Genomic DNA, 15,653 nt, shown 5'->3' with positions numbered 1-15,653 from the left:
ACACAGATGTAAATTAGTCCTATATTCAGCAACCGCTGTTACTGCGCTTTATCACTTTCACGAGTGAAGGATTCATACCGAGATCGGCTCTATTGCAAACAAAGCTCCCGCACGCGCGCAGACACTGAAGGGGCCCCCGACGAGCAGACTGAAACATTCTTGGTTGTCCTTGTTATCAAGAGAGTACAACGATTTGTTTTCAGCAGCTTGATAGAGAAGAGTTTAGGCACGAGGGAGATATGATTACTCATGGCTGAAAAAAAAAAGAAATGAGGTCAGCCCATGCCGACTGATAAAATGGCCACAGAAGGATGTCACAGGACAGGCATGGCTACCCCACCCAAACTTTTTCCAGACAGAGTCCGCCCTTCGGTTTCCAAGAAATTTTCTGCCATTTCATCCTTTCTCCTTCACCCTTTCCAGACTTCCTCCCACCAGAGACTGGCGTTAGAACCTTTAATCAAAGCCTTCAGAGTATAAGTGGATTTCTTGGCCGCTCCCCTCTCTTCAACGTGAGCGAAAATGGAAGCGGAAAGGAGTGGTCACCCCTGCCCTTTTCACAAAACGGACGCAGTACTGACCTTTCCTCCTCGCCTCTCTCGTTAGCGATAGGGCATCGCGACCACGTGCTATCGTGAGGTGACATGCGCCGTAGCGCCGCTGACGGACACATTGCTGGTTTGCTGCTTTTTTCCTCGGTTGCGGTCGCGTTCGCTTCGTCTGTCTACAGTGGCTAGAATAGTCTGTCGCCGCTGGATGTTCCCGGAACTGCACACCCTGTACTGTTTCTTCTAGTCCGGCGATGGCCAACTGGACCAACGTGGTGCGTGAGCCACTACAGGTAAATTCACGAGGCGTAGTGTTGTTTTAAGCTCAATATTGCATCGTAAATTCTCTCTGGTGACGGCGTCCGCCTGCTTCTAATCCGAGGAACGTGGTATAGAGCCCCGACCTCACCTGGCAAGGACAAAGTGCAGTCGTGCGATGTCAGTGCCCGCAAAGGAAGTCCTGGTGGTCAGAGCACATGTCATGCTAGTTCCCGCTTGTATTGGCTAGGATCACTCATGACGCACTGCTTTAATTCACTCGGTCTTCCGGTTTCCATGCACTGCTTTAATTCACTCGGTCTTCCGGTTTCCATGGTTGTTGCCCTCACACACAAGCAATTTCAGGCAACGTTGCCAGATAATCTAGTAACGTTGGTTTGAGGCATGCAGAACGGTCGCAGTGGCGGGAAATTCTGTCGGCTTGGCCTAGAATGTTCATACGTGGAAAGTTGCAGCGGTCAGTGTACTCACGTGTTCTACGTAATGTCACGACGGATATTGGGCTGTGACTTTTCTGCCTTGTTGCAAAAAAACAAAACAAAAGAAAAAACCTGCTCAGTGTAGCGATGTGGGCATCGACGAAAATGACGTGTCTATAAAAGTGGGGGGATTGGACCAGGATGTGCTTGCTGCTAGCCTTCAATTTTGTCTGGCACCTGCCGACAGCTTCGACAAGGATGCCATGAAGCCACATATCGAGCCTTTTGTCATATAATAGAATTGTGCCCCTCCTTCTGATTTGGCCGGCGTGACGAGTGAAGAGATTCGATGGCTGACGATCCTCTGTAGCCGGTGTTGTAGGTTTTCTCTTATTCGCGAGACAGGAGCAGGCCGTAAGATGTCGAGAGGCCCACTGTTTTACTTCTCCTCGTCAACAATAATATAGTGAGCTTTAAAATAGCGCAGTGCACTTCCACTGAATGCTAACGTGGAAGGGTGCGGTTGACGTCCCCATATCCGCCCCGACCCTGTTCTGAAACTGCCCATTTGCATGCTAAAAGTGCGTAAACGCGTGGGGTGGATCAGCAAAATTGTCATGGTTTTCACCGCTCTCGGCACCGGTCGTTTAGAGACGGCATGGTCTGCTATATGTTCACAAGCGTGTCCACCAGGCTTTTGCCATGCAGACTTTCATCATGTGTATCCCAGCAGGCGAAGTCCACTGCAACGCCACGTCACTGTCATTTCGTGCCAGTTTCTAGCTTTCGGACCGCTACAACGTCAGAGTGGTTGTCTGTTAGAGAACGAAATTAAAACAGAAATTTGCGCGTTTGCATGACGTGTTCAAAGCCTGACGTAGCTTGTATCACGACACCTTTAAGCAACGAACAAGCTGTGTACTGCTTGTTTGTCTGCAGCTGCAGTCCTTTCAACGTGCATGTCGTGGCTAACGCGTTTTGGTACTGACGACGATGTCACGCGTGATCAAAACCTCTTCCCACGCTGGTCGCACATCGATAGACGGGATACAAAGGAAAGAATGTGGTGTACAGTACTCACGGATTGAAATAGGACACTCGGAGCGCGTGGCCGTCGCTGCATCCAGCGCCGCCCGTGGATGCTCATGGAACCAAGGTGCTGCATTGTGGTATAGCGCGAGGGGGAGAACATCTAAAAAGCAGAACTGCTCCTTCCGGTCACCAATAAGCCGGCCTGTTGTTTACCACACTGCCTTGCATGCAGCGACGGCCACGCGCTCCGAGTGTCCTATTTCAATCCGTGAGTACTGTACATCGGACCAAGTTAAAAACCACTCGATAGTCGAAAATTGTTCCGAAGCGTCGGCCTTTTGTTGAATGCACAGAAGATGTAGTTTACCAAAGTCCTTTAAATTGTGGAAAACACTTATGTTGGGCAAACTGGGAGATGTATGAACGAGGTTATGAGAGAATTCCAGGAACGTAAAAAAAGCGCACGAGGGAAGACTTTGAAGTTTTCCTCACAAGTCATTGTATTACCTGCCGGGATTGTTCACTTGCACTTGATAGCACCTCCGTAACAAGAGCAAAGAACGCATCAGAAGAGAAATCGCAGAATCTGAACAGATGTGTAGTCTGGGAGAGGGCTGTGTCAGTATCACCCTTTGCCAAAAAGAGCTGACCTATTTTGCATCCTTGAACGATAGCCATGGCTGTACAGAATGTATATAACAATGAATTCTTCCAAAATAAACGCTGTTGTAAGTTCAGCGCCCGTCCGCGTCTTTTTCACGCGGCCTCGGCGGCCGCTTTTCGATGGAGGCGAAAAGCAATGCGCCCGTGTGCTGTGCGATGTCAGTGCACGTTAAAGAACCCCAGGTGGTCGAAATTTCCGGAGTCCTCCACTACGGCGTCTCTCATAGCCTGAGTCGCTTTGGGACGTTAAACCCCACAAACCAAACCAAACCAACCATTCATGCTCTTTGATAAATGGTCAAGTAACAGCATTCCTTTTTCCTGGCCTCCTCGGTGCACACAACGCGTGAGGTGCCATCAGCTTGTAAAGAAGCCTGTTTGACCGCTGCGTCAAGAGTCAATGGTGGCCCCGCACTAAGAGACATGTACAATTTGACTCTTAATTTATGCAACAGATTGCGCTTCCTGGGCGATGCAATGTGGAGCCGTTGCTTATGTTTGCCTGCTTTGTTTAGCCGTTTTTATGTTTTTCTTCGTTAAGTTTTCGCAGAAACAGCTGCCTAAAAAAAATCGGTTAGGGGCAAAATATTTCTTCCATGGGTAGTGCACAGTTGCTGTGATTGCGATCATATACATCACGTTATAGTGTTAGCTGTGGTCTCTGACACAACTTTTATATCACTATATATAAACTAGCTGTTCTTTTTTCCATGCTTTCATTCCGATGCTATAGCTATAAGGGTCCTAATCAGAGAAAAACTAGGCTGTCGGCGACATTACGGTAGCGTCGTTGGTGTGAGTGGAAAAACGGCATGGTCCGCGGGAGGGTCCATACAGAATTAAAATGAATAAAACCTCAGGTAAATTGGTTGTGGCGGCAACATAAGTAAACATCATTGCACATGTAAAAATGCAAAATAAATTAATAGTGGTGAAGGAAAAATTGGCCTGACATGCGAATCGGGACCGAGACACGCCATCCGTAGGGAATCGAGGAATCTTTAGAATTGGCAAGTGGGCTCGAGTGTCATGCGGTAAATAAAGACTGTGCCCGTGTCTGAACATTGATATGCAAAAACAGCAAGCATATTGAGGCAGCCATTAGTTAGTATAGAGGGACCATATCGGTTAGGGAGATAAAGTAATTATGCGGCGGAAGTGCGCGTGCGCTGGAAAGGCGAGGGGTGCGACGTTCAATCTGGGTACGTGCCCTCTATTCTTAAAAACGCTGTCCCCCGTTTTTTTTTTTCTTTCCGAGACGTCTCCCCATGTTACGCCAGAGAGCGAAGATTGTTGCCTTTGCATGTTGTTAGCGATAATAGGTCTCCCGAGTGAATTCCTGTGAAAGAAACTATTCACTCCACAGAACATAGGCCCGCGTACGGACAAAAGCCAAGCTTACTGCGCTTTATCTCCACTCCTTGCTTGGCCTTTGCAGGTAGAGATAATCGGTTTAGGCATGGACGCATTATTTCGTCATGCCTTGGCATTACGAAAGAAACTGTGCGTGCCTATTGGGATGGATGGATAGAATATAGGAGCATACTTTTTGAAACGGGGTGGTAGCAGTTGGTATCATGCTCATTTTTCTCCCTATTAAGGGTAAACAGCACAAAAAAGACGAGGACGAACGAAGTACACAAACGAGCGCTGACTTTCAACTCGCTTTATTGCTTGTCCTGCGAAAATATATACATGGAACAAACAACAAAAGAAAACGTGAAGACACTGATAACCAAAGATACATAATATCTCCAGCTGCGGATGACAACAGCGCGGCGTCATTGCCTTGCATTCAGAAACCTCATTTCCTTCGCTGTTAGAGCCACCGAAGCACTACTAACACAATCATCATCTATCTTCGTGATTTCCACGATTTCTCCCTATATTTCAATTATTGTTTTAGATTGGTTAACTATACCATAATTTTATTTATTGAATTTTGTTTCTACATTACTAACATTATGTCACTTTTCTGTTTTTAAGCCACAAATCTTCCAATTGTTTTTTGCTAGCTTCCACCACCAGTTTATTCACCAGGCCACAGGTATCTCTAAACCCCAGAGCGTCAGGAACAGTGACTGCGCCTGCATCGACTTCCGGATGGATACCATTACATTCGAGTATAATATGGTCAATTGTTTCACTGGAGTTACCACATACAGCACATGCGTCATCTCCATTGTTAAATTTCTTTTTGCAGTTGCGTGTTCTAAGGCACCCTGATCTAGCTTCAAAAAGTAGGGCACTGCCTCTTGAGTTATCAAAGAAATCTTCCTTCCTGATCTGCGTTTTCCACTTTCGGTATAATTCCACACTCTGTTTCTTTTCCATCGAATTTATCCAATTTTTACCTTCTGTGTTTTTCACCTGTTGCTTAATGCTCTTTATTTCTCCATCCTTGTTACTAGCATACTTACTAGTTAGTTTCCTAGTTCTTTTCCTTCATTGTGAGTCAACGCTTTTTAAGTACACGCATTTAAATACTTTAGCTGCCCATCTGTTACTGTCCAATTTCCTCAGGCGTTTCTCATATAATATTTTACTCTGAGCATCCCGTACATTGAAAGATCACCAGCCCATATCTCCCTGTAGCGCCTCATTTTTGGTTTTGCCGTGGGCACCTAGTGCTAATCGTCCGACGGCTCTCTGATTTATTTCTAATGTAGACTTTACCTCCGATTTTCGGCACCAAACCATATTTCCGAAAGTAAGCCCAGGCACCATAATGCCCCTCAAAACCTCATACCTGTTGTATCCCCACAATGCCCTATGCTTCATTATCCCGGCATTTCTTCGCCCTTTTGCCTTAAGTGATTGCTTATACTTTTCAATGTATGCCGATTCTTCGTTTACCCATACCCCGAGATATTTATATTCTGTTAATCTGGGTATTTCATGGCCTTATATTTTAAGACCCTGATCAGTTGAGCCGTTGAAAATTGTCAGACCCGACTTAATTGCGCTAAAACTGAAGCCTAGCCGATGACGGCGCTCTTCAAAACAAGACTGGAAATCAATGCGCAGCGAACAAGAAGAGCGCAGTCGACTCGCCCAAGGCGATGAAATCTGGCCGGAAGTGTGGAGATGGTCGCGAAGATGGGACCATTATATCGCCCCTGACGTCAGCTCGGGGAAACCAGAGCGCTCGCCTGGGATCACCATTCGTTCAAGGGGGGGGGGGGGGGGGGGGGGGGGAAGACAGTCGTTTTCGGCGGCACCGCATCGGGCCAACTGACCGGTTTTTTCCTCTCCACCTACTCTTCCCCTGCATCGCCGCTGCTTCCTCGATCGTGCAGTGCAGAGCCGGCGCTCTCTTCAGCAGGACGCGGTGTCTAGCTCGGCAGAAATGGAGCACAATAGAGCAGTGCAACGCTTCCCTCATGTCCATTGCAGCTGCACGTGCAAACTGAAGATTTTGCAAGCAACCGTACTATGCCACATTCGTAACGCGCATAGAGGCTGTCATGCAGATAATGTCATTTGTTTTTCGCGCTTACTGACAGCGCGCACAAACGATACTGAACCCCAGTGTTAGCTGTGCGATTACGTCAAGTTGGCTCTCGCGTTTCTGGCAGAGCGCCTTATTGGCACACCCGTAAGTACTTGCAGTTATGATAGTAATACATGTTTAATAAAAGAAGATAAGAAGGGAAAGAAAAGATTCTTGCCAGCCGCAGCATATTCCATCGACCACTGAGGCACCTGAACTGTGGTGACGAAGTAAAAGTTAGAGCGAGAAGACAGTATGAGGAAAGGGAGGGGTCATGAGGAGAAAAGGCAAAAGAATATCAATTCGCCACTAATGCATCATTTCACTTTAAAACCGAGCGAAATGCATGAATATTACGCACATCTAGCAAGTATTTTTGTTCTGGAGGGGGGGGGGGGTGCGTTTGCGCTCTAGGTAATCGTTTATTTCTTGCTGTTGATCTGTTCGTTTGGGGTATTAACAGCAGAGCATGCAGTGGCGTGATGAGTCTCATCGTCAATGTTTTGTGTCTCCGCCAGGGATTAATAAACCACCTTGCTGAGCTAAAATGTAGGGTGGTATGTTATTACTTGGACTCAGACAAGATGGTTAATGGCGAATACTATTAGAAAGAGGTGTAACAATTTGCAGGGTTAGGGGCTGTTCTATAGGAGCTAATAGATCTGTAGGTTATGGTCGTTATACTGGGTCTAGTTAGTAGTCGATAGTTATCAGCAGAATTGTTTTTAGCGTAGCACATGTACTAACAACATGACACTTATGTGACGCTAAAAGGAATTCTGTCTTGAAAACATGAACCAACTAGTTCAGGAACAAACGTTGCTCATTTGTCAGCAAACAAGCTGCTATTAACGCTTATGTTTAGGACTGACGGTAAGTGCGACGCATATCACTGCCGTTTTACTTGGCATGATATGGACTGGTTTTTGACTACCGCGATTTCAGGTCATTCATGCTACGGACCCCAAACCGCGTACTTGGAATAGCCCTGACTTGCATCGATATCTCCCCCTTGTCGCCATTCACGCCACCTCACGTGCACTGCTGCACGCCCTTAAATGCGCACGGTAAGCTCAGGTCGCTAAGGTAGCCGCGTACCTTAATCATTCATCATCATCATCAGCCTGACTATACCCACTGCAGAGCGAAGGCCTCTCCCATATTTCTCCACTTAACCCGGTTCTGTGCTAGCTGCATCCACTTGACCCCTGCGAACTTCTTAACCTCATCAGCCCACCTAACTTTCTGCCGCCCCCTGCTACGCTTTCAAACCCTTGAAATCCAGTTTGTTATCCTAAGCGACAATCGGTTATCCTCTCTTCGCACTACGTGTCCTGCCCATGCCCATTTCTTTTTCCTAATTTCCACAAGAATGTAACTTGAGTTATTTCTCTGATCCACTCTGCACGCTTCCTATCTCTTAATATTACCCCTACCATTTTTCGTTTCATAGCTCTCTGGGTTGTCCTCAACTTAAGTAGAACTCTCTTAGTTAGCCTCCACGTTTCAGCCCCATAGGTGAGTACAGGCAAGATGCAACAGTTGTATACTTTCCTCTTGAGCGATACCGGTAAGCTGCTAGTCATAATCTGCGAGTGCTTGCCAAATGCGCTCCATCCCAATCTTATTCTTCTTGTTATTTCCTTTTCATGGTCCGGATCTGTGGTTACTACCTGTCCTAAGTAGACATATTCGCCTACTACTTACAGTATTTCGCTACCTAATGTAAACTGCTGTTCCTTCCCGAGGCTGTTGAACATTACCTTAGTCTTCTGCATATTGATTTTCAAGCCTACCTTTCTACTTTTCCTGTCTAGGTCATCAATCATGATTTGCAGTTTATCCCCCGAGTTGCTTAGCAAGGCAATGTCATCAGCAAATCGTAGATTAAATAAATAAATAATAAATAAATCTTTATTTCCATCAGGTGCTATACAGATGGAGGTATTACTGAGGTATTCTCCATCTACCCTTATCCCTAACTTCCTCTAAGCAAGCTGTGAATAGTACTGGGGAGATTGTGTCTCTTATTAATTCACCACCACGCAAGTAGTTTGATGGGGTGCTGGTGTTTGCACACATGCTGATATTATGTGAACCAACACATATTATATTGGTGTGCTGTGATTTTGAACGCCGTGAACTGTTGCACAGCAGGACTTGTCGCACTGTGCACCGATTAAAAAAAAAAATGTGCTTTTATTACTTACGACGGTTTTGTTTGTTTGTTTCCACCTCGGGAAGCTATCACGAGTGTATACTTCCTCCGCGTCAACCTTGAAAACAATGCGCTAGTTTTTACTCATGAAGGGCGCCATCCTAAACTGCTTCTCGGGTCACTTATGTATAGAGAGTATTGTATTTTCAAGGCTACCCTACACGAGGGGGAGGAAAAAAGGGAGAAAAAGTAAAAAAAAAAGAGCAGCGATGAAATGAGATTTTTGTGTTCATGGTCCACTAAGTTAAAGGGACAGAGGACGCACATTTAAAATTTACCTTCGAACGCAACCCGGAGTCCTTTAAAAACTTCAATAGAGCCTTAACTGCTTTGATTTGTGGTGGTTCTGTACAAGGTCCTAGAGTATTTTCCGTTTAAATAATAGAGTGCTCTTCACTTTACTGGTGTGGACATGTATTCTGTGACATGTTGTTTTTATTATTGTATTTTTGTTTATTCTTTGTTTGACGAGATAAAAGGTTTGTGCTAGACGCGAGGAACGGGTCGATGGCAACGAATTCAGGTATGAAACGTTTGAAATTTACTTGCGCTCACGCGCTCTTGCGGGCTGTGGTGTTCAAACAAAGTCAGCGTGAAAACTCATTTCGCGCAACTAACTTCAACACAAGACTGGAGAAGAGATTTTGTAGGAAATATTACCTTCCGAGAAAAATTTGGGCTTCTTTTTTTTTTATTATCTTCTTTCCAATTTTCCATTGAATCCTTTGTTTGCGCAAGATTTCCTGCAATTAGTGGCAAAGTTCGTCAAAGAGCACGTCGGCGAGCCCATTTTCACTTGTCCACAAGCCTCGGCGGTGGTTTTAGCACCATTTGCCCGAAGACATGCATCTGATCAGCCCTTGTGTCTGCTGCACTAGTACTTTTAACTACAACCTCTGTCATAGTTCCTTGCGACGGTTGTAGCCACAAGGGAAGATGGAAATTTGAGGCCACCTTAAGTTCTGTGATTACGGAATGGATGTACTCTTCCATGTCTGTCTCCTTTACAGTAACAACCATGTGCGCTGTCACCAGCCTTAACCCTTGAGGACTTTGAGCATACCATGTACACTGCACCACAAACAAACCAGTAGCTGGCATTCGCACTCTGAGCCCAACCAGGGTTAGCGTCACCAACATGAACATTGAAGGAGGTGCCCTGATATCTGATTCTGCTTATCTTTTTGATGCCTCTGAGGTCATCGTTTCTCCTCCTTGGAAAGGGATTGTGACGGCAGATCTTGCCTTCAGTCCTAAAAACTGTCGAATATTTTCTTGGTATTGTCCACCAGCCATTTGCAGGTAGTGCTCAAAACGACTACTGGGAGGATGTCCAGCAGGATGGACTTAAATTGGACCTCATTGATGGAGCATTTTTCCAATCTCTCGGCCATAAAATTCCCACACGTCTAGCCACGTAATGAAAACTTCGAGAAAAGCTACTTTCGTATTACCTGTATGGTAGGACGTGAGTCCTTCGTACACATTACAACTATGAAGGCCTTCGCTTGGTGTCTTTACACTCACAATATTCCACCAGCGGGGAATTATTTTGGCGAACATTTCTGCTGTTGGTGCTTATGAAAAATCTACTTTACTACAGTGCGAGCTGCCAGAGTTTCGGCTACGCGCGAATAAAAAATCTGCACTAACTGTTTCACCTGTTTGTCGTTCCGATTTGCCCAGGTTAAGTGCTTCGAACGTCAAATCATACCAGTGAATAAGCAGTACATATGACTACGTAAATCTCTCAAACAAGACAGTCATTACGAATGAACATCATTGTTCGAAAGCTCAAAGCGCGGGTAGAAAAAGTGAGTCCCTACGTTCTGACTCGGCAAGTTATTCATTGTGCGTTTAAGGAGGTGCACAGTGTCTATGTAAAATACTGAGCTAGCTAGGGCTGCCTGATGTGGACAAACGGTGCTAAGCTTTAGTAGGAAAATCATCATTGCCTTCCTGTTAGCCAGCTATCATAGGCAATGGCTACGACCCTGTATCCAATCTCTTCTCAGTACAAGATCATATTTTTGAGAATTACCTGAAGGTTGTCACCCTGCAAGGTTTTCGCTAGAATAATGTATGCCATTTCATTGTATCAGCTGCGCAGAAGTTTAACAGAAATATCTGCACTGGTATGGCTGCCTCGTTCGAATCGACCGCAGCCTCACATATGTTCCTATCCTTGTAACCAAGACAGGGTTTGATATGAATTTCATCAAGAATCAGCATCGCAGTGTATTTATGTGGCTACAGATGTTTAACTATGTGAGAAACATACTGAAGTGACATCAGAATAAGGGTCAATTTCTGCTCACATTTGAGTATATAAGCACAAATTTCGGACAGCCCTTGCACGGGCAAAGTTAATGTACAGGTGCGGAAGTAAATAGAACACGCTTTTCCGGTCAAATCAAAATCGCGCCTTCTGCACTGGGGATAAGAAAACAATATTTGTCCAAGTGAAGGGCACTGGCGTCTACTGCCGGTTCTCACATACCACGACTGCAGTTTCAATTATGCAGCACGTCAAAAAATTTTGAAGCAAATAGCGTGCTCCGTTACTTTTCTCCGCACTGGTACATTTTCATCAAAAAAAAAGAAAAAAAAAACTCCCTCGAAGCGATATTTTGCTTAGAATACATGCGAACGCTGTTACATGCACCTGCACTGGTTACTATAGTAGTAGTGAGTTTTTTTTTTTTTAATCAAATTCACAGTCCCTTTCTTGTCGTTATCAATACTTTCTTCCAATTCATCTTGAAGGGAATATATGGCAAGCGACTGGTGGCGAAAACGCAGTGATCGTCAGACAGCTCGTTCAAAATGCCTAACAACGAAATTCCTTTGCAAGGCGAGTCAGGTACAATGGGGATCCTTAATAGTAGACAGATATCTAAAGGTTTTCGAACACGTTCAATGACAACTTCAACAAGATTGACAATCGTCGATAATGTTCAAAAACATTGTGATCTTTTTTTTATATATAAATCATTCTTCACTTCATCAACACTGATACCACTTGCAGACGCGGTTTGCGTTCCTCGAGGGATGAAAATCGGCATCTTTCATTCTTCGTCTTAATGACACCAGTGATTCTTCTACGGCATGGGCGTTGGGAAACTTCTTGTCGGCTCCCCTGGCATCAGGTGCTTCCTTGTAAAGTTACCTGGTGCTGATAGATCGGACAACCTGGGAGTACTGCCGCAACAAATTCACGGCGCAACAGCGATCTTAGAATCCGACTTTCTTGTTATTGGATCCACGTACGACTTCATGCAAAAAACAGATGATCCACTCACGGCGCAAGAAAGTACGACGTTTCATCAATATTACAACTTGATGCTCTTCCCTTTGTGTAAGCGTGTTTTCAGGTTGTGTGCGCACAGTGTAAACGTATTTGAGCTTTGCAAGGATCAGAGTATAAAAGTCCAGAGTATAGAAGCACAGACTGCATCATCAGAAATCCTTACTTTAGTATACGAAGTGGGCGTGAAGTCTTTCCTAGAAATGGCGCGTAGAAACTTCAATTGTTGTTTTTAGGGACACGCAACATTTCTTTGCCGTTCCGCTCTGCACTATGCACGACGGTAACATGTGCATAAAGCCATCAATAAGTCTTCGCCATGTAGCGTGATGTAGCAATAAGTATGTGTAGCGCGAAGAAGGGATAACCGATGGTCGCTTAGAACAACTGGATTCCAAAGGAAGGAAAGCTTAGCAGGGGCGGCAGAAAATTAGGTGGGCGGATGAGGTCAAGAAGTTCGCAGGGGTCAAGTGGATGCAGCTCGCACAGGACCGGGTTGATTGGAGGAATATGGGAGAGGCCTTCGCTCTGCATTGGGCATAGTCAGGCTGAGGATGATGAAGTCTCGGCCACTTTCATCCGCCACCAACCACACACCCACCCGAAACCAGAAAGCAAGATGCCTTCTTGTGAGAGGCGCCCTTCCCCACAAAAGAAATCGGAAAAAATTACATGGGTTCAACGCTGCTGAAATAAATATTGAACGAAAGCATGAGCTGCGGGTGACTGAGCATTCTTTTTCTTTTTCATCAGCCCACATACAAAGCCCCGCTTTAACCAAGCCGTATGAACGTGCCTTAGTTATTCATTATTCGAAACCTAGAGTAGTGTTGCTTTCGCAATAAAAACACTTGCAGCGGATAAGATAGTTTGGTTTATGCGGTTTAACGTCCCAAAGCGACTCAGCCTATGAGAGGCGCCCAGTGGAGGGCTCCGCGAATTTCGGCCACCTGGGATCCTTTAAAGTGCACTGACATCGCATAGCACAAAGGGGCCTTGCTTTTGAGTTGGTAGCCCAGCTCTCACCCTAGTGTCACGTGGGGTGTGACGTCACAGCGTCACGTTGGTAAGATGTGGCTACCGCCGCACTACGCTGAAGGCTCGAAACCTAGAGTAGTATTGCTTTCGCAATATAAAAAAAAAAGAAATAAAATTTATGCTGGTGAGAAAACACCCCGCCATATCACCTACTGCCTCTGAAGAAACAAGGACAGTTTTGACAATTAACGTAGCGCAGCAAAGGATCAAGGTACATAACGCGCCCTTGGCATTGTAGTATCAACTGTATATCGATTCATAGTTAGACAGCGATTCTTTGCGGTGGTGTTGTGTCTATCTTCGTCTCGTTTTCTCGCGCTGTTTCAGCGCTTGTGTTGTCTTCGTTCGTCTCGTGAACTGTATATCGCCCACGGAACGAAACTGCAAAGCAACAAAGGGAACAGTAAGCGCCGCCTGGTCGTGCCACCAAACCGATGCGATCGGTGCCGAGGTGAAAGAGCACGTCAGATTAACGTCGCTGCCACTTCTGCGACATTCCGCGAGTGTCCGCCGACTATAATTGCACAAAGAAATCGTTAGCATTCGACTAGGGAGATGCAATAGATCCCAGGTTGTCTGATTAGTTCGCTGACCGTGAGAATTCGGATGTGTTCGAAAAGTGGCGCGACGTAAATATTATGGGGGCTCCACTTTAGAATAAGTGTGGAATCAGTGACCTGCACATCGCCGCGCATTTTTTTTTTTTCGTTACCAAAAGTTGATATAAGGAGTGTTGTTATTGTCGGGTCTGACAAGTGAGCGCTAAGAATGAGTAGCGTGACTTTCATTGTTCAGCGTTGACCCTCTCTCCTAACTTTGATCGTACGCGATATCAATTTTTGACATCATAGGGGCGAATTTAAAGAGGTGAGGTGGGTTTGGGGAATAGGCGTCCACATTGAAAAGATATATTTCCTATTGAGGAATGAGATTGTCCTCCTGCTCTCCCTTTTCTCTCTGTATATAAGGCGTTTAAGAATTGTCTATTGCCCTTCGTTTCGCTGTGGAAAAATAGAAGTGTTCAAAAAGTGTATATTGCATGTGGCTAGGTATGTGTTCTGATCGAATACAGAAGCGATGGGCAGTATATGTAATGTGAAGGTAATATAACTTATGCCCATCAGGGAAATCTGGCTGCATTCCAAGAGAAGACAAAAGTAGAAGGGGAGAGCAGATTATTATGCGGGCGGGTGAGATTGGGGGTGTTCGCGCGGATAAAGTGGATGTAGCTGGCACAAGAGGAGGGTGGTCGAAGACACGACACAGGATGAGGTCATGCGATGCAGTCTTGTGCAGGTAGCGTCACGGAGCCCACTATACTTCGAATGACACGAGTCAGAGGACTAGGTAGTGGCCAAGCATGTTTTCTACGTGATGCAGTCAGTGAGGCATTGCATGACGTCACTGAGGGGGGAGCGGTCAAGCACGGGTACAAACCACCGCCCCCGCGCTTTCCAGTACGATCCCTCACCCCTCTTCAAAAAGCACGTCCAGTAGAACCTCCGCTCTTCTCCGTAGAATTTCAAAATCCGCCTGGATGGCACGCGAAACGTCGCTTTTCTGAAAAGCGACAAAGCCCGCGAGACACTTCACGCCCGCTAGACAGACGACGAAGCGACGCGGTGTTGTGCCGGCGAGCAGCAACGACACTACTGCGTGCGGTCTCGGCCAAGTGCACGCTCGCGGCGGCGAGCAGCCAGCCGTTAGCGCGGCCCGCTACGGAATGCAGCCCCCTTCGAGCAGCGGTAAATCCGCGAGGAGGTACAGGCAGGTCCCGACGAAGAGAAGACCGCTCGGCGGCGCAGAGAGAGAGGAGGGTTCTCGGTGTACGGCTTTGCGGACCCCTCGGCGGCGGCGCGGGGCTTCTGGGTCATTAGTTCAGTGGCGAGCCGGGCCTGGCCTAGCATGCACTCGGGCGGTCGGCTGCAACGCGGCTACCACCACCACAGCTCGGACCGGCCCGGAGCGGCCAAGAAGGGACGCGCGTCGTCGTGCGCTGCAGCCGGCAGCAGCCGCCGCCACGCTCTAGATGTGTCCAGGATCCCCGAAGCCCGGATACGGGGTCCCTCCTTCTGCAACGGCGATGGCTCTGTTCTGGCTTCGCAGTTCCCGCCACCCGGACATATCAACGGCAAGGGGACCACGGTGCCTCAGAACGCTTCGGCGGCGTCCCTCGCGCCACCGATGCCCATGCTCACGGCTTCCAACGGCAAGGTGACGTCGTTCGCCAGGTCATCTCCGACCTCCAGGTTGGCCGTGGACGTCCGAGGATTGCGTATCTCCTACGGTCGCGGCAACAACGCCGTCGAGACACTCAGGGGCATCGACCTCAGCCTGCCCGAAGGCAAGATGTGAGTACACCGTTTCGTTTCTAGTCGCGAACGGCTCCTCCTGGGCACGTACCTTCCGCGACGACTTTTCTTTCAATGTCGCGATTCGGGAGAGTTTTTAAGAATCTGTTTACAAGAGGCTGGTTTGGATTGTGGAATTTAACGTCCCAAAGCGATTCGGGCTATATGACTGCGTAGTTACACGGGCTAAACGAGCCTTGCAGGCTGTCGTTCGTTTCTTAAAGCAGAGATGGGTGTGGCGATGGAAGCAGTCAGATATCAAGCTACCGATGCTGGGTGTTTCGTCCGCAAAAGCACTCAAATCC

At 46.8% G+C, this 15,653-nt stretch overlaps 1 protein-coding gene across 2 annotated transcripts in view; it reads left to right on the top strand.

Moving 5' to 3' along the window:
- The first annotated feature begins 608 nt into the window (after positions 1–608).
- Positions 609–15,653, top strand: part of LOC146178134 (ABC transporter G family member 23-like) — a 34,096-nt gene continuing 19,051 nt past the window's right edge. Inside the window, exons 1-2 of one of the 2 annotated variants that reach the window (XM_084577960.1) lie at positions 609–841; positions 15,104–15,348. In XM_084577960.1, the coding sequence (XP_084434086.1) occupies positions 803–841; positions 15,104–15,348 (284 nt within the window). In that variant the 5' untranslated portion in view covers positions 609–802. Of the gene's footprint in view, positions 842–14,870; positions 15,349–15,653 lie in introns of those variants that run through there. The other variant, XM_084577959.1, reaches the window with a different exon arrangement.

Source organism: Amblyomma maculatum, chromosome 9, assembly GCF_055883805.1.
Source record: "Amblyomma maculatum isolate TAMU_Amacu chromosome 9, ASM5588380v1, whole genome shotgun sequence".
NCBI lineage: Eukaryota > Metazoa > Arthropoda > Arachnida > Ixodida > Ixodidae > Amblyomma > Amblyomma maculatum.
This window is presented reverse-complemented; position numbering and strand designations above follow the sequence as displayed.